The sequence below is a fragment of the Dermacentor silvarum genome, chromosome 7, assembly GCF_013339745.2.
Source record: "Dermacentor silvarum isolate Dsil-2018 chromosome 7, BIME_Dsil_1.4, whole genome shotgun sequence".
Lineage (NCBI taxonomy): Eukaryota > Metazoa > Arthropoda > Arachnida > Ixodida > Ixodidae > Dermacentor > Dermacentor silvarum.
The window spans coordinates 15,284,427-15,303,619 of NC_051160.1; the positions used below are offsets into that span (position 1 = coordinate 15,284,427).

The 19,193-nt window shown below is 43.3% G+C and overlaps 2 protein-coding genes across 24 annotated transcripts in view; one reads left to right on the forward strand and one right to left on the reverse strand.

Moving 5' to 3' along the window:
* The window catches only part of LOC119457585 (protein sprint), an 89,868-nt gene extending 71,987 nt beyond the window's left edge, over nt 1–17,881 (reverse strand). For 7 of the 21 annotated variants that reach the window (XR_007467723.1, XR_007467725.1, XR_007467726.1 and 4 more), the window contains exons 1-6: nt 17,402–17,881; nt 11,837–11,942; nt 7,665–7,851; nt 5,465–5,605; nt 1,947–2,134; nt 1,477–1,568 (exon numbers count right to left, since the gene is read on the reverse strand). Coding sequence is in view for 16 of the 21 variants with exons in the window: in XM_049670254.1 (XP_049526211.1) it covers nt 1,477–1,568; nt 1,947–2,134; nt 5,465–5,605; nt 7,665–7,851; nt 11,837–11,919 (691 nt within the window). In the remaining 5 variants the exon portion in view is untranslated. The remainder of the gene's footprint in view (nt 1–1,476; nt 1,569–1,946; nt 2,135–5,464; nt 5,606–7,664; nt 7,852–11,836; nt 11,943–17,401) is intronic. The other 14 variants (XM_049670253.1, XM_049670252.1, XM_049670248.1 and 11 more) reach the window with 7 other exon arrangements.
* A 455-nt stretch (nt 17,882–18,336) lies between these two features.
* LOC119457591 (zinc finger protein Xfin-like) overlaps nt 18,337–19,193 on the forward strand; it is a 36,181-nt gene continuing 35,324 nt past the window's right edge. The window contains exon 1 of one of the 3 annotated variants that reach the window (XM_049670240.1): nt 18,337–18,825. The gene's annotated coding sequence lies outside the window, so the exon portion shown is untranslated. Of the gene's footprint in view, nt 18,830–19,193 lie in introns of all 3 variants that reach the window. The other 2 variants (XM_049670239.1, XM_049670238.1) reach the window with 2 other exon arrangements.

Sequence of the window (19,193 nt, forward strand, 5' to 3'; positions counted from 1 at the left end):
TTTGACGCGCCTTTTTTTGAAACCAAGCAAACGCCTGAATTACCAAAACTTTTGTTTGCACTTGGAAAGAGCTGCTTTTCAAACGAAAAGCAGTGATACTTAAATATTGATACAGTGGAGCCTCGTTAACTTATTCCCTACTGCGCCCATTGGGCATCGTTAGCCAGCTAACGATGCTTTCGAGCGCAGTTTTCGAGACATTCTATGGCAGTCACAAGTACACTGCGCCATCTAACTTATAGTAGAACAACTACAGTTTCATTTTCTATGCAGTTCACTTTCTTTCCACATGGCAGCGATTTTTGAACAGGCTGAGACAACTAAGGAGTTTGAAAGCAATGGCAATGAACCTCTCGCAATGAACCACACCAGAGCACACATGCAGCCACAAACATAACGTAAAAAAAAAAGAGAGAGAGAGAGAGAAAAGAACTGAAAGAACAAAGAAAAGAAAGGAACAACAACACATGTTGCTAGATGAGAGACGGACAACACAGCAAACTTGCCGTTATATACACTGCTCTTGGACAGCGCGTACTAATACTATGCATTCAGCTTTATATATTGATGCGAAAGCGTCAAATCGCTAACTGAGCTTACTTGACGCATTTGATGGCATATGTAGCAGCCTAAATTCGCATTGGCTGCAATGCCACGTCATGAGAGCGCCTCAATGGAGCAGAGCGGTCTAAACAGCACACCAGGCGCGGCAAATGTTGCGTGAGGGAAAGAGGGCATGCATCGCGACGCCATGTCCCCCTCGCTCTCGGAATCCTGATCATAACTGCACATCAATAAGGCCAAATCGAAACGTGCCAAACGTCTCAACATGCTTGCTTGCCCGCGAGGAGTTCATAACTCGAAGGACTGCTCAGCAGCATTCAATTGGACATTAATGCTTTCACATCCACAACTCATAAGAAGTGCTTAGGTGCCCTCTAATTTTTTATGTTCTGAGTGGCAAGCAACCACATTTACTTATCGATCGAGCACAAGAAAAGTTCATAGCCTTGCTCCCACGCTCCTCCCGTATGACTACAAGGCAACATTTCATAAGGCTGCCTTTTTACACAATCTTAAACAAACTCATCTTAGCCTTTTCTCATACTTATACTTCCCTTTCCCTTATATACGGGCACCTTACAGCTTTAAGTTAAGGTTGGTTTGCGAATGCGACCTTAAGTAGAGTAGGTGAACAAAAGGTGGTTGTATGTGCAGCACCATCTGAAGCCATCATTAATCGTAACATAAGACCTTGAGCAAACTGCTCACGTTCCTGAGAAAAACTTCCATTTCATGTGTAGTCAGAAGCTGATTTTTGACACCAACATCAGCAAGGCAATAATAAATCAGGTGGTGTAAGCAATCATTTCGCCCAACAGAATTGAAAATTGTTGGCAATAGTAAAGTATGCACCACAAAACAAAGTCTGCTTGCAAGAACAAAAAGATGGAATGTGTGACTGTGCACAGGTACCTTGGCCCAGGAGTGACAAGGCAGACAGCTCCTGCCGTGTAGTTGCCTCAAGCAAAACAACTGGGAGGCATAACTGTACAGGTAATTCATCACTGCAAAAATAAAAATACATAAAAAGACCTTTTTATGTATAAGAGTGAGGACATTGGAATCATGGAAGAAGCAAGGTGCTTTTCTGTGTCATGCTGTGAATGGGCAATGTAACATTCTAGTTTTATAATGTAATAAACTGTTAATTCGTTGGTGAGTCACATTAAAGCTGGCTGTGGAAGTGGCAACTTATGCCAAGCTGCATTCTGAAATCAAGAGAAAGTTGCGCTTCTTCCCTTTCTCAATATGAAAATTGGGCATGCATTAAGGCACATTAGCAGCACCCTGCAAATATGGTAGCAACAATTTATAGTGCAAGAACTTGTTTAAACTACTAGAAGGTCATGCGGTAGCGCCTGCTATGTAAAACAAAGACCTACCAGCACTGGCAGTAGTGGCAGATGAGCACAGGTATTGAGGCGAAATGGTTTTCGGACCCTTCCAGGCAGTGCTTCGCATCGGTTGTGGCTTCAATGAGGTAGTGCTCGATGTACGGCCCCGCATCAACAGGAAGCCGTACGGACAGAGCCAGAGTGCCTTTCTTGCTGGACTGGCGTACTATGAAGTTCTGGAGAGAAATCGGGTGTTTATTGGCTACAGGCCTCACAAGTAGCACACTCTTCACATATGAGACAGCAATGCCAATATCATAACACGTGGGCAATACAACGTAAACGGGAATCTACATGTATCAGACGTGCAAGGTTTATCTGAGAACATAATGACTGAAATTTTTCCCTACTGGGCCCATTGTGCATAGCTAGCATGCTTATCGGAGTTGAAAGCGACAACGGTCGTGGCTGGAAGGGGCATGTGCGTTCCTAAACATTGCAGATCTCGCGATTCTGCTGTGTCTGCAACCGATTTTATTGACGGCTCAAGCGAAAGCGAGTTAGAGGATGCTGCCTTTTCATCTGACCGATTCTGAGAACGACGCGATGGGAATCAACCCGGAACTTGAGGATGCATCGCTAGTCCGTGCTTCTCCCCGGACTGATGCCATTCAGCACTAGCCAGCTAACAAGTTGACATACTGAAACTGCAAAGAAAATATTACTACGGCAAAACGCAGCAGCAAACCAGCGTTCACTGCAATGCTTGCAACATGCCCCTATGTTTCACATTGAGGAACTGCTTTGCTGCAAGGCACGCCTAACTGTAAGGCTTCCAGTTAAATTTTTGTAGCACAAGTAGTCTTCAAGGAAAAATTTTGATTTATTTGCATAGACTGGCTAATAAATAGTGATACATTTTGTATATTTCAAAAATTTATTGGAATTTCTTTCTTTTTCGGTACTAGCATATCTTTACAAGTTTTCTTCAATTTTATTCAAAAATCTTGAGTTTGGCAATTTATATTTTTTATGACATAAATCACATTAATAAAGGTTGATGCATGAAGAGCGGATTGATTGTACATTGCTTTTATGTATTGCATAAATTGTATATTGTATTGCATAAGAAAATGTAGTGTAACCCACAAGAAGATGGCCATTTTTCCCACGGTAGGAAAAGAGTTAATAATACTAATAATAATATATACAAAGTATCGATATTTGAGACAAAATTAGATATATTGCATAAATGTATTACATACACTGTTTCTTTCCCTGCAGTTTCTGAACAATCTTTAGTAAACCACATTAAGAAAGTTAGAATTCCAAGGTTCAGAGTACCAAAACTACGCAGAGGAGTGATGATGAACACTGTTGTGCAATGCTTTAGATTAATTTTGACCACTTGAGAGTTCTTTAATGTGCACCGAAAGTAGGGTACGCTAGCGTACAGTATTTGCAGTTCACCCCCAGTAAACCACCTTAGGCCGAAAAATTCCCCAAATTTCGCTTCAAGAATGGCTGCATGCTCAGATCACATGGTAGTTGTCGCTGTTATCCACTGCTTACACAGCAGCAGCCTTTGGCGAGTCTTCAGTATTTTTTTTTATTGCTTGTTATGCTAACATATACAGGACGTTTTCTTTAAGAGGCGACAAGAATTTTTGAAGTTTGCCTGTGGCATGTGGCACAATTCAGCTCATTGCGCTAGATTTGTCTAAAAGGTGGACACAACTTGCACAAAATATTTAAATGCATAATCGACTATTACGAAAATTTCTCAAACTAAGTTTTTAACCAATTGATTTACAGCGCATGTTGCAATTTTCAAATTGTAGGCGATGACTTTGCAAGGCATGTCCAAAACAAATTCTGAGATTGACACTAGTTTCGAGATATCAGTGCGGGATGAAATGCATTTGCAAGATTTAAGAAAGCATTCCAGTTATTTTTGTCCTTCAATGCGGAAAAAAAAAAAAAAAAATCACAGACGATTACGATACTCCCTAATGCGAAATTTGAGCGCAGCTCTATACGTGTTTTCACTTTGCGATATATTGAGGCATCGCACCGATCACCGCACTGACTGCCAGAGTCGCGACACACAGCGCTATAAATAGACCGGCCACACAGTTGCCGCTTCCTGGCAACTGCAGCTTATGCAACCGTAATCTTAACCGGGAGACACTTGCGGTGAACGCTATGCGCGAAGGCGAGCTTTCAGATTCTTCTTCTTCTTTCCCCTGCACGGCCGGTGCCACGAAATTTGAGCACAGCTGTTTAGATGTCCTGAATACACGTTATATATAGGCAACAAACTTGAATTTAAACGGCAGGGTGTTCTCGGCAGCAGTGCTGAGCCTCTGCTCGTGCAGCTTGTTTAGCAGCAGCAGCAGACGAAGCATTTCCAGCAGTTGCGTTGCTCAATCGTGCGGAGTGCATTCTCTAGCGGTCGCAGCACAGGCGGAGTAGCGCGTGCGCAAGTGGGTCGCCGCCGTGGAGCACGTCTCATGTGGCACTCCCCTTTCCTCCTCACCCTTTTGCCATACTCTCCTCCTCTGCTTTCCTCACGCTCTCCTTGCTATCGCCTTTCTTTCATACGCCACCGCGCTCCACATTCGCTCTCTCATCCTTCGCTGGCGCACCGACGCTCAATGCAGGAACGGGCACCTAAGAGCTACGCTCTAAAAAAGGCAGTTTGGTAAAGAGAGAAACCAGCCTGCATTTTTACTGCAAGTTCGACAGTGCTTATCTCAAAACTGGTGCTAAATTAAAAATTTGTTCCAAGTGGATGTCTCCATTTCGTAAACTGCAATGCACGCTTTAAAGTAATTAGTTAAAAAGTTTAATATTAGGACCTTGTTAATTTGTCAATTACGCATTTCTATTTCTGGTGCAAGGGATGCCGACCTCCGAGTAATCCAGTTCCCTGAATAGATTTGTTCTAAATGCTACAGATTATGTTGAAAAATTCAGTTAGTTTTAATATAAAACACGTGGTAGTACACTGTGAATCGGTTGATATTGCACCATGCATACTGCATACCCGCCAGTTTGTGAATATTAAAATTCGTAAAACTCCTACAAAACGACGCCGGAAAATGTGTGCGCAAGAAGGGGGGAGATGCACAGATATTTTTTATAAATTTGCCTTGAGCACACAACCTTTTAGGAATACATACACACTTTATAAATAATGATCTACCTTTATATGTAACGCACAAGCAGCAGTAAACTTGTATCAGCAGAAACTGACAAGCAACTCATTCTATTTAAATCACAGTAACTTCTTCAGTGATGTTGCTGTTGCTGATTTTGCCTGATTTAGGAACTCTCAATGGACTCGCTCGAAGTCGGTACCCCTCCAGTGCCCTTTAACAATTAGAAGATGACTTCAAGAGTGTGGTTGTAGACAGACGAGATAAACTTTTTCATGTGGAGAATTTTTCGTAAAGCTTGATGCAACCATCCTAATATCGTAGAATGAGCCAAAATTTGCAAACTTTATGCAAAAGTTTGGAGAGCTGAGGTATGATATTGACAGCGCAACGCTGGCCACTTACCCCGACTTCCTTGCCTTGCAAGTAATGCACAGCACCAGTACGGCCCACATCTGGCAGAAACCAGATACTGCTGGTGCGAATGAGACGCTCCAGGAGGGTCATTGAACAGTGCACGTCATCCGCACTGCTGGCTGAAGAACCCTGAAGAATTATTTTTTCCACATTTCTTTAGGCATAGGCACTGGCACGAATGCGCACATATGACAGCCGCCATGAATGCTGCTCAGATCACCCGATACGCGAAAATCTGTAAGAGAACTTTCTTGCCGGAATTTCTCACTAAACTGCTAGCCGTTTGCTCATGAAGTGAATTGAATCAGTTAAAAATGTGCTAGGCATTGTTATATTGCACCCATGTCACTTTTTATTTATCAGTTCGAGAAAGCCCTTTGTGTTATGTTCTGAACTAAGCCAACACAAATATTTCCCCCATTCTTTGACAGTTTATTATGCGGTGAGCTAGACCACGCAATGACCAAGCTGAGTAGAAGTGTGCTGACTGATGTGCTGTAGAGCAGTTCAATCAGACAATGCTGCAAGTCTTTTTTTAGGCTGAGATATTTCAACCACTGGCCAGCATGGATTAGCATTTAGTGACTGGTCTTTGCGTAATTTTGTTACAGCATTTTGGTTTCAACATTTACAATCACTCTAGTAGGCCAGGCTGCAGCCACTTTTCCCCTTTGAAAACATGTGCTGCTACATGCGATTCACCATTTTCATGAGCACACAGGTCAGAAATGCTTTTCTGCAAGCTCCAACTTTTTAATAATGAAGGTTGAGAAATGCGAGTTAACATGATGGACAATGGCCTGACGTGCAGTCAGTGTTGGGCTATTCACGACTTTCATGCAATGAACATCACACGACGGATGCACTACAAAACACACCATCAGAGTTTACAAAATCCCAGCATCTGCTGTGTCGAGTGGAAAACTTGCAAATGCATTGTATTTTGCTACCAGGGTCAATGCAGAAAGAAAAGTGGGGATTAGTGTAGCATCTGCAGTTGTATATGAGCCAGATAAAAGTGCCGTGAAGTGTTATTCCAGCACTCCACAAATGCCAATGCCGGGCAACGTTTTCGCAAGAAAATTACGCAATTAATCCGCAGATAATAGTTCCAGCAAGCACTCTCTTGCAGAATTATCACAATTATATCTTGCAAGGCATGATTATTTTTCTCTGCCTTCTGCCTAATGCTACAAAAACACGATGCCAGAACCAAATTTCCACGTGACTGTAGCGTCTGTTTATTGCTGTTGCACAGTAGCCTAGATGCGTAACTGGTGCTAAAAAAAAAAAAAAAAAAAGGTTCAAGCTTTCTTCTTTGAAACTTACAAATAGATGCAAAATCTGCTGGTCTCATCTGGAGTAGTTAGAATCACAAGAGTCCTGACATACACATCAAACAGCTCTGTCAGTTGCAATCTACTGTGTTTCTTGCACAGCTATTTGTTTTAAGTTTTTTTTTTTTTTTTTCATCCAAGCACATTCCATGTACCATGGGTAACTGAGATATGACAGAACAGAAAATCAGGAAACAAAATTATGAAGAAATTATGCGACAATCGACATATGTAAGCAAGATTCCAGACTTCTGCCAAGCGCACACACTGGGGATTGTTAGGCAGGAGAATTGACTAGCTCTTTAACGTCCTTTGAGCCTCTGCTGCCAGTAGAATGCCAAGCTTTGACGCCCAGTTTCATGCTGAACTTACACAAAAATGGCAAGAATGCTGAGACTGTTACACTTGCCTGATGTTGCCTCTGTGTTTTAGACATCAAGAGGCGTTTCTTGGTGCCAGTGATGCTGTTTGGTTCCACAGGGAAACCTCAATATGATCAACACAAATATTACGAACCATCAGATATAATGAAGTACCTCAATGTAAAATGTATCTTTCCGGTATTAGGATGCAATGAATATATGCTTATAACGCGTATAACGAAGGTATTTCCGTGCCAGATGCGACTTTGTTATAACAAGGTTCTGCTTTGCAGTCCCAGTTCTCAGCCGACGTGAATCCACAAAAGCGCAACATGCAAGCCGGTTATACGAAAGGTTAGTAGTGCCTTGTCAGAAGACCAACCAGATCTGTGGGTCATTCAAGGATGAGATGATTCCCAAGTGACATGCTGTCATGCTTTGCCAAGGCAAGCGAAGGCGCGTGTGGGGAAGAAGGAGTGAGCCCAATACCTGAGGAGGGAGAGGAGGAGGCTTCGAGAAGGAGGAGAGAGGAGCAGCACAGTGAGAGGCATACGTGCTGCCAATCCGCACCACGGGGGCACGCGGTGGGATAGGCGGCGGAGGCGTCTCCCTACCCTCCGTTCGTCCAGGCTCCCGGGTGGCTCTTCGTACAGGGGGACCAAAGCCTCCGGAGACTCTGCGCGCAAGGGTTCAAGGGGCAGGGAATGTACTTGGCTGGACTTGTGGCTCGGTACTTCACCTGGCTATGACTGCACAAATGCCCCTTTTTTTGGCAGGAGCGCCGCAACTATGTGGGGCACTATGCCAAGTGCTGCTGAGCTACGATGTCATTCCTCTCCTCTCAAAAAGGTCAGCTTAGATGATGGTCACTGCCTATGGCAGAGGAGTCACTTTACCCAACATGGCAAACAGTGCAGACAATGGAACAAGTGATATGACCAGGACAGATACAATATCAACTGATCTTCATTTGGAGTCTAGCAGTATTTAACCCTCTCAGGCACCGATTAATTATGCTAATTGAAAACTTACTTTCACCAAATTTGTTGCATCTTCAGAATCGTAAAAAGCATACAGCTGCAGATTAGATTAGGAATTTTCAATTCTTTAGCGAGTTTTTTTCTTGTCTACAGAATGTGGACTCCATGCAAAAACTCACTACGGGCCATCAAATAATGTAGTATAAGCTATTTCATGTACAGCAGGCTTGAAAAGCACCTATCCAGCCACTTTGAAATAATGCATGGTGCAAAACATTGTGAAAAACAATGAAATAAATGAACCCGCTACACACGACATACTGACACCAAGCAAAAACACTTAACTGTCTACCTTCCCACTCGTTTTACTAAAACATTTTGCACATTTTATTCAAACTTGCAACACTATTCTAAACAGAAGTGTTTCAAGATGTATGCAACACATTTTAAATATTATTACCTTCATCAATGCTTTTGCTGATGATGCACTATCTTGGTGTACACAGCACATGAAAGATTTGAGGCAGATGGCAGAAAACAACAAAGCTTTCTACAAAAATAAAATTTAAAAAAAACTGCAAGTTGTGGGCTGGCCAGCAAATAAACAAGTTTCCTTGCTAACTTGCCAAGCATCTTATAGTTAGCATAGTGCTTTTGACTCGTCTGCCTTATATACTGTACGACTCCAAATGAAAGTCAATTGATAACGCATCTGTCCTTCTGGTGACCTTTATAAATAGGCCAGCTTAGAACCCTTGTGTCATTACACCCCTATGGTATTGCAGCATGAATTTTTTATTTAATCGGTACACTTTGCAAACTCCACACTATGCACAGACAACAGTGCAATACACTGCCAAGCAGAAATAAGCTCACTCAGAATGGACACACAGGTCAAAAAGACAATTCGAGACCTGTACATCCTGCACAGAACCTACGTCATTCTCTGCTATGCACATGGTTTCTGTTTTCGCTCCCGACCATCAACAGCTGCATTCCAAAGGGGCCAGAATGCCAAGATGACATCTTCTATTAAATCAGTCATTCCTGGTGTGCTCGAATATTCCACATGCAATATAATAAATGACACAGCATTAAAACCAAAAAGCAGACAAAGTGTTGTTTTACACACTCTTACCGACTGAATATTGTTGGTTTCCAATGCTATGCAAATCTGTGCTGTCATGAACGTTGACACTTTACCTAGCTAGCGAAGAAATTCAGTGCCTTCATGTTGAAAAAATTGCACTGAGGTACTCGGAGCATTATCATCTGCTTCATATGTCAAGTGTGTTCTTCAAAAATTAACAGGCCTCACCTAACTACCAGCCTGCAGACGTGCATCAAGGACTTCCTCAATTATTGTTTCTATGATATAAGCCCTGCAAGATTCCATACCATCAGTCACAGTGGCATAGCTTTGGCCATGTCCACAGCAACACCATTTCCTTCTTGTGCAGCTAGAAGAATTGCCTCCTCCAAGTCTGTCACTCTGGGTCTCTCACTGGGCCAAATAGCAGGTGTCAGTAGTGGCTGCATAAGTTCAGCTTGACTAAAGACTTCTTTTTTTTTTTAGTCTATAGGCAACCAACCAAATGTTCACACATTGCTCCTCTTATCTAAGAATTTCGCTTAACTGGTTTAATCTTAACAGGAGTCTACTGTACTTCTATATGAATAATTGTGGTAGTGGTGGTGACGCTGCTGCTGCAGGCTGGATCAGCATGGCAGACTTGGTCAGCAATTCCACTGTCTGAGCAGCTCTTTCCATGTCAAATATGCCATCATTAGTGAAACGATCCAGCCTCCCACAAAAATGCGAATAGAATGCGTGACACCTCCTTGTACACTATCGGCAGTCCTTCCGAGAAACCTAACCGTTCAACACATTCCAACTTGTTGAAAGGGCAAGCTGGGAAGTTGGTTGAAGACCAGAAGGGGCAGTGGTTGGACGTTTCCGACGTTGACACTGCATGCAGCTGGCCACATACAACTCAACCGAGTGTCATATCCGGGGCCAGTAAAAGCATTCCTGAATGCTGAATTCACCGAAGGTAAGGTCATCGTGCACAGCCCAAAAGATTGTTGGCCAAAGATACTCAGACACTACTAGAAGGAAGTATGCACCCGTGTATGAGTAGCTCCTTCTGTACGGAAGCCTGTCATGTACACAGTAGTTACTTGTTGTAACCGTAGTGGAGAATGGCTCCAAACTGGTGTTTGTCATCTTGTGTGACGAGTGCGCACCAGTGATGCCGGCTGTGCAACAGGACATCTCTTCTCAGCAGAGCAACTCCTCGCGACAATCTGCCAAATGGCTGACGAAAGGTCAATGCATGAGCTCGCATCCACACTCGCCAACGTTGCAACATTGGCCAAGCGACCAAACTTCGGTGTTATCCATCTCATCTTCAGTGCCTCAAAGGTTCTGCAGTGACGAATGACGTGTTGAAGCAAAAAAGTGTGTGATTGAGGCTCTGTTCAATGCTGCAGCTGGGTGCTCTAAAAAAAGGCTGCAATTCAGGTGAGTAGAAAGCATACAGTAGAGGACAAAAAAGATGTGACATATCGAGCTTTGAGTCTTTATGTTAGACGGCTAGCCCCTTGAATGCTCATTGCCCTGTTATTTACACCGCAAAGCCTGCCCATTATATACATGACTTGTGTATTCCAAGAACGTATCATAAACAAACTGTGCACATCGACCAGTATGTCCGAATGTATGCATGCACTAGTGAGAGAAAGTTAAATAACTGATGATGCTAGCCAAGTGAAAGGTGTCACATGTTACTGCAGGTCTAATATACGATAAGGGATTAAAAAGAGGGAGAAAATAAAAAAAATCCGACCCACATGTTTACGCGCCCGCCAACTTGTAAACGTAAGCAACTGTGAGCACAATGAAATGAAGCAATAAGATGTCCAGCTATAGGCACCGGTAATCAAAAAAAAGTTTTTTCCCTTTCTGTCCCACTGGCAGCAGCAGTGCACATACTTTTTGACAATATTGAAAAAACAGCAGGTGATAGCGTAACAAATGTAGGTAACAAATTGTTCCCACACACAAAAAAAAGATCATATCTCCTTGTTCGCAACTGTATGTTACATATGAGGGTTGGACAAGCACTTAACTAGTGGCGCTAGTGATTGAAAGTTAAATAACTGGCAATGCTAGACAAGCAAAAGGTTTTGCATGCTACTGCAGGTATAATATACGATAAGTACTCTGTGAGGTCGGTTCTTTGATCACAGAAGTGTTTGGTCATCTCACCATGCAGCTGGCTCCTGTTTGTAAATGCTGCACCTTGACCAACATTTTCACATTTGATTGAGCACTGTCATGATTAAATTATTTGCCTATCTAGCAGCATTTATAACTGGGTAAACCATTCCCATTATAATTATGCTATGCTCAATCTTGCTATGTTCACATTATGTTGTGCACCTCCTGGAACTTCTGAACGCAACCAAGTTAAGTAAAAGGACAAACTGAGTGCTTTCGGGCAATGACTGTAGTACACAACAGTACGTACTAGCGAAAAAGAAAAAGTACTAGTAGAAACAGTACTAGAACAAAGAAAAAGTGAAAGCTATTCACAACCATATAGCAATCTGGCATTGCTGATAGCTTTCCCACCTCGTACTGTGCTCTTATTCAACATTGCAACGCAAAATTGGTACCTGTGAACACTGGTGTCATGGGGGAGACCATGATGACTTGTGCACACAGATGACACTGTGTCAGACCGCTGACCTTGCAGCATCACCTTTGGTCCACATTTACAGCCTGCGAGAGACAGAAGTGTACGCACAATTATGGAGCAGGAATATGTGGGAATGCTCATGACAAACACTGTGGTCCGAGCCACCGCTTGAATGATTTAAAAATGTTTTAAATACTAAAAAATGCATTATTACTCCAGATATTGATCGTTCATTACAATAATTTGCAGACTTTGTTCTGTAGATACACTCTGAACAGGCACTTTTAGATAAAATTATCTGCATCCCAAATGCAAATATTCATGAAATCTTAATGGCAGCCAAAAATTCCATTGCCGTTATACACTGGTTGTTGATGCTGGACTGGGTTGCTGCTACTGCAGTTATTATAAAGAAAATTTGAGAAATCTGACCTTGAAAACCGGTCAGCAATTGTAGAAATGTAGTTGCATTTTCAAAAGTAATTTCTGCCATAGCCACAAGTGAACAATCGTGAAATCAATGGTGTCTCTACGACAATCGTAAACACCCTCTAAAAATGGGGCATTTTACAATAAAATTGTAATAGTTGGCAGGTATGTGCGGGAACAAGAATGACGTCCCCCCCCCCCCCCAAAAAAAAAAAAAAAATTCCCATGAAAAAGATTGTGTGCCCCAAGAAAGTACAACGGTTTGGATTTGAGTGTTCATACTTGTTTCAGGCAAATAATTAAGGTGAAAAAGATTATGGCAATTTTGAAGGAAGATAAACTTCTATGCGAGCACAGCTAACTTGTTACGTATGAGACAAGCAGTGCCTTGGGACAAGCAAAGCCACCCCTGCAAAGATATGCTTCTAAACTTTGAACTTTTGTCCAGGTTGACTCTAAATTCAGGGAATGCTTATGTACAAGACAGGCATATGAACACTATCACCAATGTTAATATTGCAGGTGGCATTTACTATTCACAGATGAACATCTTTACCAGCAGCGGGACCAAACTAGTGCTTGTAAATATCCGTCAAACTGGCTACCCGATTTAACTGGAGGGAAGTGAATCCGGTCTCAAAATCCGGTTATTCGGATTTCGGGATATCCAGTTTAAATAACCAGTTAGCCAGATATTCGAATATTCGGACACAGCAATTCCGAAAGATACATTTAACAAACGAAAGCTAAGGAAGTTAACAAGAGCAGATATCGGGTTTGCACGAGCAGTTGCAAAAATGACTTCAAATATAAGAACACGAGAGAAAGAAAGGTAATTTCGGCACAAGTACAGAAAAACAAATATGGCTATCCGAATATCCATCCGGATACTATTAACCAATTAACCGTTACTCCGGATATCCAGTTTTTAAATTCGAATAACCGGTGAATCGGATACTTGGCTTTTCCACAAAACCGGTTTGATGTTGCTGCACTAGACTAAACCTACAACCAATATGATCCTTTTTTTTTTTTTCACATGTGAAGATGTTTGCACAAGAGGACAGGCTTTAGCGCAAAAACTAGGGAATGGTGACAAGGGACAAGACAGACACCCACAAGCACTTGTGTGTCTTGTTTCTAGCCACCATCCCCTAGTTTGTGCCAAAAGCCTGCAGCCCCCATACAATGCTACCAACTCACCCAAACCAGTACCATACTAATGTTTGTGCATATCCTTAGGCCACAACATAGAGTAACTCATTAGATGGGAGCAGGATTGATCACATGCCCATTACTGAGCTGCCTGGCCAAGCAACTTCAGTGGCAGTAGTCACAAAGTATGGGGAAGGACCCTAGTAGCTGTAAGTTCATCACCTTGGTGAGTGCTAGTTGGTTTAAAGTAAGCTGAGACAGCACAACACAACTAAACAAGAACAAAGAAAACAAGCACTACAGGACACTTGCTCGCATATACTTAAAGAGCACCTATCCAGCCACATTTAACGTATGCCTGATATCAAACATTGTGAAAAACAATGAAACAAGTGAACCCGTTACATGATGGCACATTGACACCGAGAAAGAACACCCAAACGTCTAGCTTCCCCCCCCCCCCCCCAGCTAGTTTTACTAAAACACTTAACACCCCATAATTCAATTTGCAGAAAATATCCAATTGGAAGAGTTTCTAGATGTATGTGACACATGTGCAACTATAATAGCCAGCACGCCTCTCCCAGTGTGACATCAAACTGCTTGTCACTTAAGAATGAAGGTAGGCATGACAAATTCATGTTCTTAATCATCAGAATATTCTTTCTTCGCTGGAATGGCTAGCTCCCCCATATGTGACCACTGCAGATGTCGCTAAACCCTCAAGGACATCCTCTGCCGCTTTCCTTGTTACAGGGTTTAATTTCAACCTACTATGGCCTCATAAACCAACAAAGTGCCTAATCTCACACACAGGCAAATGTCCTGTGTGTATGGCCTCACATGTCATCAGCCAGAAAGCTATGCATTCTCTAATGACCTTTAAAATATTAATAGACCGGAGAGGTCGCTTATAGGCATGCTGTGTCTTCTATTATGCATGCAAGCTATTCATTCTTTTGCTTTTTGCTACTTTCTGCTTGCTCCCCTTTTACAATCAAATGCAGCAAACTAGATGAGCCTGGTTAACCATTCTGCCTTTCCTTGCATTTTCTCTCCTTACTGCACACGTTAACAATGTCAGCCTGCACTCAACCCATGAATTTGAACAAAGCTCTCAAATTTTCAAGCATGACGTCACATCCACAGTTTTGGTCAATTTAAGCGACGTCCTGATAAAGGAAGGGATTTGCTCAGCATGGAAATATGCATATGGGCACACAACAAAGAAAAGCACAAGAAAGAAATAAAAAGTTAAAGTTATGGGGTTTTATGTGCTAAAACCACGATCTGATTATGAGGCACGCCATAGTGGGGGACTTGGGAAAATTTGGACCACGTGGCATGCCTCAATCAGAACTGGTTTTGGCACATAAAACCCCAGAAAGAAGAAGGGGTTCTTTAACGTGCACCTAAATTTAAGTACATGGGTGTTTTCACATTTCACCCCCATCGAAATGCGGCCGCCGTGGCCGGGACTCGATCCCACGACCTCGTGCTTAGCAGCCCAACACCATAGCCACTAAGCAACCACGAAGAATGAAACACAATCTTAGGAAGTCGATGCGACTCTGTGAGCGTTTTCTAAAGCGGAAAGAAGACACCCCTGCTGGTAAGGCTTAAATGCTGCCAGAGTGTACTGTTGTTCTAGTTTAGACTTGACTGTGTTCGTACGAATGTGACTTGCGTGCCCCGAGCCCTGGCATGTGGCCATGCGTAGTGTACATTCTATACTCCCCCAGTTGTTGCCACAACGCACAGAAGCAGCACCAAGTTTTTCAACACAAGTATGCATTAAAAAATTCAATGGATTCCGCGGCAGCAGGACTGAATGATTAGCAAGGTAAAGTATTCATACACTGTTACCCGAGATAAACATTTTGTGAACACCTGGGGGGGTTTCATCTGCTGCTGAAGTGCTGATTCGCTGGGGGCACCTGTCACCTTCTGAAACATACCCCAGCCCAGCCAATCAGCACTTCAGCAGCAGAGAAAATGGACATGCCCACTAGGTGAACAATAACAGAATAACTCCCAATTTATTTTTTTTAATGCTGGCGCTGCTGTGCTGCTAATAAAGGTTGCAAGTTAAACTTGTTGACACAAGTACGCATTGACAAGTTCTATTGGTCCAATGGCAGCAGCACTGAATGCCTACCAAGGTAAAGTATTTGTATGTTGCTACAGGAGATAAACACTGGTGTTTATGAACAGCTGAGTAACATTATCCTTACTGTGTTGGTGCTGCTGCAATGCCAATAAAGGCTGTACACCCGTGAGCAAAAGAATTTGGACCAGGGATTGCGCGATAAAGCCGATTTCTCCAACTACCTGCGAATGCAACTTGAAAGTGAGGACTGCAGTCCAAACTTGGCATTGCGAACTTTCCAGTGTATTCGTCAATTTCAGTTTATGCATGTTAATTACAAAGAAATTAAGTTTTTTCGGCGACCGTGCGGTCCGTATACTTTTGCTCACGGGTGTACAATAAATTTGTCGACACAAGTAGGCAGCGGCAAGTTCAATAGGTTCAGAATAGTGTTTGCCTGAGCTTGTTGGTTGCACATAGCGCAAATGGTTTCCAGCAGAACGTACAGACACGGACAGAAAGGGACGACGACACAAGCTGGGGCCGTATTCTGAAACGTTCCCACCTTCAGCGAAATTTCTTTTTTCGCTTTCAGGCGCGCACCGATTAGCTGGTTGAGCAAAATTGAATGATGTCGGGCTCGACCAGCCAATCAGCTCATCCAATTTTGCTAAAACAGCCAATAATCGCATGCCTGAAAGCGAAAAGAAATTTTGCCCGAAGTGGAACGTTTCAGAATACGGCCCCTGGACAAGCAACTGAATGTTTATTCTTGGTTTCCCACACCTTTTATAGCACAAGATAGCCAATGCTTCTTCCTTTTGTCATGCCGGTTATCCTCTCTTTGAGCGAAATATTGTCTTTGCACAAGTAGCTTTTTCTTTATCCTTTAGTAGTATCAATGGTGTGCTGATGCATGATTGCCCGCTTCTGTCAATGGCCATGGCTTCTAAAATATCAATAGGCTCAATATATGGCAGCAGCACTGAATGACTACTAGGCTAAAGTATTTGTATGCTGCTACACGAAATAAACACTGCCGTTTGTGAACAGCTGATTCATTTTTTTCCCCTTTTATTTATTGGTGCTGCTACCATGTCAATTAAGGTTGTAATGTGGATATCAACGTACTGCAACTAGCAATTAGCGCTAGTTCCTCCTGTGTGTCCGTGCGCTACATTGTATGCTGCTGTGGTTATGGCTTGCGCTTGATTCTTGCAACAGTTTCCTCCAGCATAATAACTGCGATTCAAGCAGCCTCATGACAGTTTAACATTTGCGCCTTTGACACAGTTTAATATTGCAACTTTGTATCACCGATCGTGTGATCCGCAGCCCGAGGTGACGACTAGGCACGTTCTAGTGCACTCCACCGCAAACTGTGCTAAATAACGCATCTGCAGAATCAGGAATAGATCCTATTTTTTAACGCGAGAAAGGGCCATACATTTAAACTGGCAGTGCGGGTTGCACAGTCAGAGTAAGCTGAGAAGGCAGCACGACAATGCTGTGAACGTGCCGCGGCTGTGAAGTTATGTGTGACGAGTGACCGCGACGGTTCTAGCGACGGAAGCCACGGAAGCGCTTGACCGCTGGCTGACCAACATGACACAGAGGCTTTTTCAAAATGCGGTGCGAGCAGGTGACACGTATTTTTGTCACTGCCTGATGGCATGGTAGCAACGAAAACACTCCCTGCACTAAAAAATACGTGCAGCACCTGCGCGATGCGCGGCATCCGAACAGCTATCCGGTGACAAAAAGCGAACGGAACGTTTCACGTTTCGACATACTGAGCGGTGACAAATAGTGAAAACATCAGTTTAAGGCAAAAACAACACCGTTGTAACGTAACAAACAAAAACTCACCTACAGATTGCGATTCACGGGTCTCCACGAATGATTCGTTAGCGCTTCCGACATTCTACGCTAAAACCAGCGTTTGCAGTTGAAATAAAGTTGGCTGATCGAAACGCTCGCACAACACTGCAACCGCAAAACGGACTGCATAGAATAATGCGGACTGTCACAAATGATGAAGAGGAGATTCGTACAGCATACAGTAAACACTCCTTGAAACTACTGAAACATCGACCCAGTTGTGGCAGAACGGCCTAAACACACTTGCAACAGTCGCCTACTGCCCTCACCTATTTTAACTCCTCGTCTATGCCCTCGTGTTCGCGGTGCGAAAAAAAATGCGTCATGCAATGCCTCAGTGACGTCATGAGGCTGACATCTCGCACTCGAAGGGCGAAGCGAAACTGTCCGCCCAACGTTGCTCTGAGCACGTTACGTAACTTGAATCGTACTTGAATCTCCCTAAGCACAAGCGTACAGCTATAGTGCCTAGAATATACTGGCATATTCTAAGCACTATAGTACAGCAGAGCTCGCAGAGCTCCGTTTAGTAGAGCTGCCCTCATCCTGGCTCGTTCTCGGTTAAAGATGAAATATGTATATTTGTTCCACGACGTGATTTCTACACTTCCGTTATTCTTTAAATCAGCTTTGCTAGGGCAAAACTGGCAAAACCTTCGGAGTAACAGAAGCTTATCTCGAACGCCGTGCTTTTCTGCTCCGGAGGTTTGCTGTAGGCACCAAAAGCGATTGCAGGAACCAGAAATACAAACTGTCACATCTCCAGTGACAAGAACAAGTCATGGTACCAGCTGCCACGACAACGATGGCTCCTACGGCTTATCAGATCCTTTCATACAATAATAAACTCTATGATAACAACCATGCTTGTTTCCATGCTCGGAGGCTGTCGGAGGTCGTGGCGGCTCGGAGTAACAAAAGCCAATATTGAAGGCCGTGATTTAATGTAATGCAGATAGCTGCCCTGACTGCAGGCACCGCAAGTAAAGTTAACCGAAAACATGTCGCGACTATCGTGTTTTGGACAGCGCACTCCCGGAGACAAATTTCGAAAGCCATGCTTTTGTGCAGTGTGCAAAAAAGCCATGCTTTTGCGCAGAGGCGTTGGTAGTCAAAAGCGAGGTAGGAGCCACAGAGGAGCCAGAAAGAGGCCAGGTCACGTCCGCCATGTTTCGAACACCTATCACGGCGGTAGCCGGCCTGTTCTTCAAGCACTTCTTTCCTCCATGTTAAAGCTGAAGTAGTACTTGCTATGCAGCTCTTGTGGCAGTCGAGGCTAGTTTATTCTGCAATTTAGCAACGTTTTTAATAATCTGGTTACTTATTTTGTGACGTTGACGTAGCAGTCATAGAGGCAGCTGGCAGCGCTACAGACACTACAGATTCTGTGAAACAGCAGGAACCATCTCTGTGTAAGTAAGTTCGGTGGTTGGCAAACCGCTGTCGAGATTGGTGCCTATATTTCGTGTAGATGCGCGCTGGAAAACTCAGTGCTGGTGTTCAGCAACGACAACGGCGGCGCCTGAAACACACAAGACGCGCACTCGTCCGTCCTGTCTTGTATGTGCTCCACTCTCTCTGATCGTGTTTTTGGCGATAAATTTATTATTATTTGATCAGTATATCTTCAAACGTCTTGTGAGGTGATGTATCAATACGTGACCTCAACTACAGCTCTTTAAATGTCAATTCGAGAATATCCGTTTCTTTCAAGTGCATTGTGCTGTTGATGTGCGCGGGCTTGCCAGAAGTCGCAGTTCATTGACGCCGTCTTTCTGTT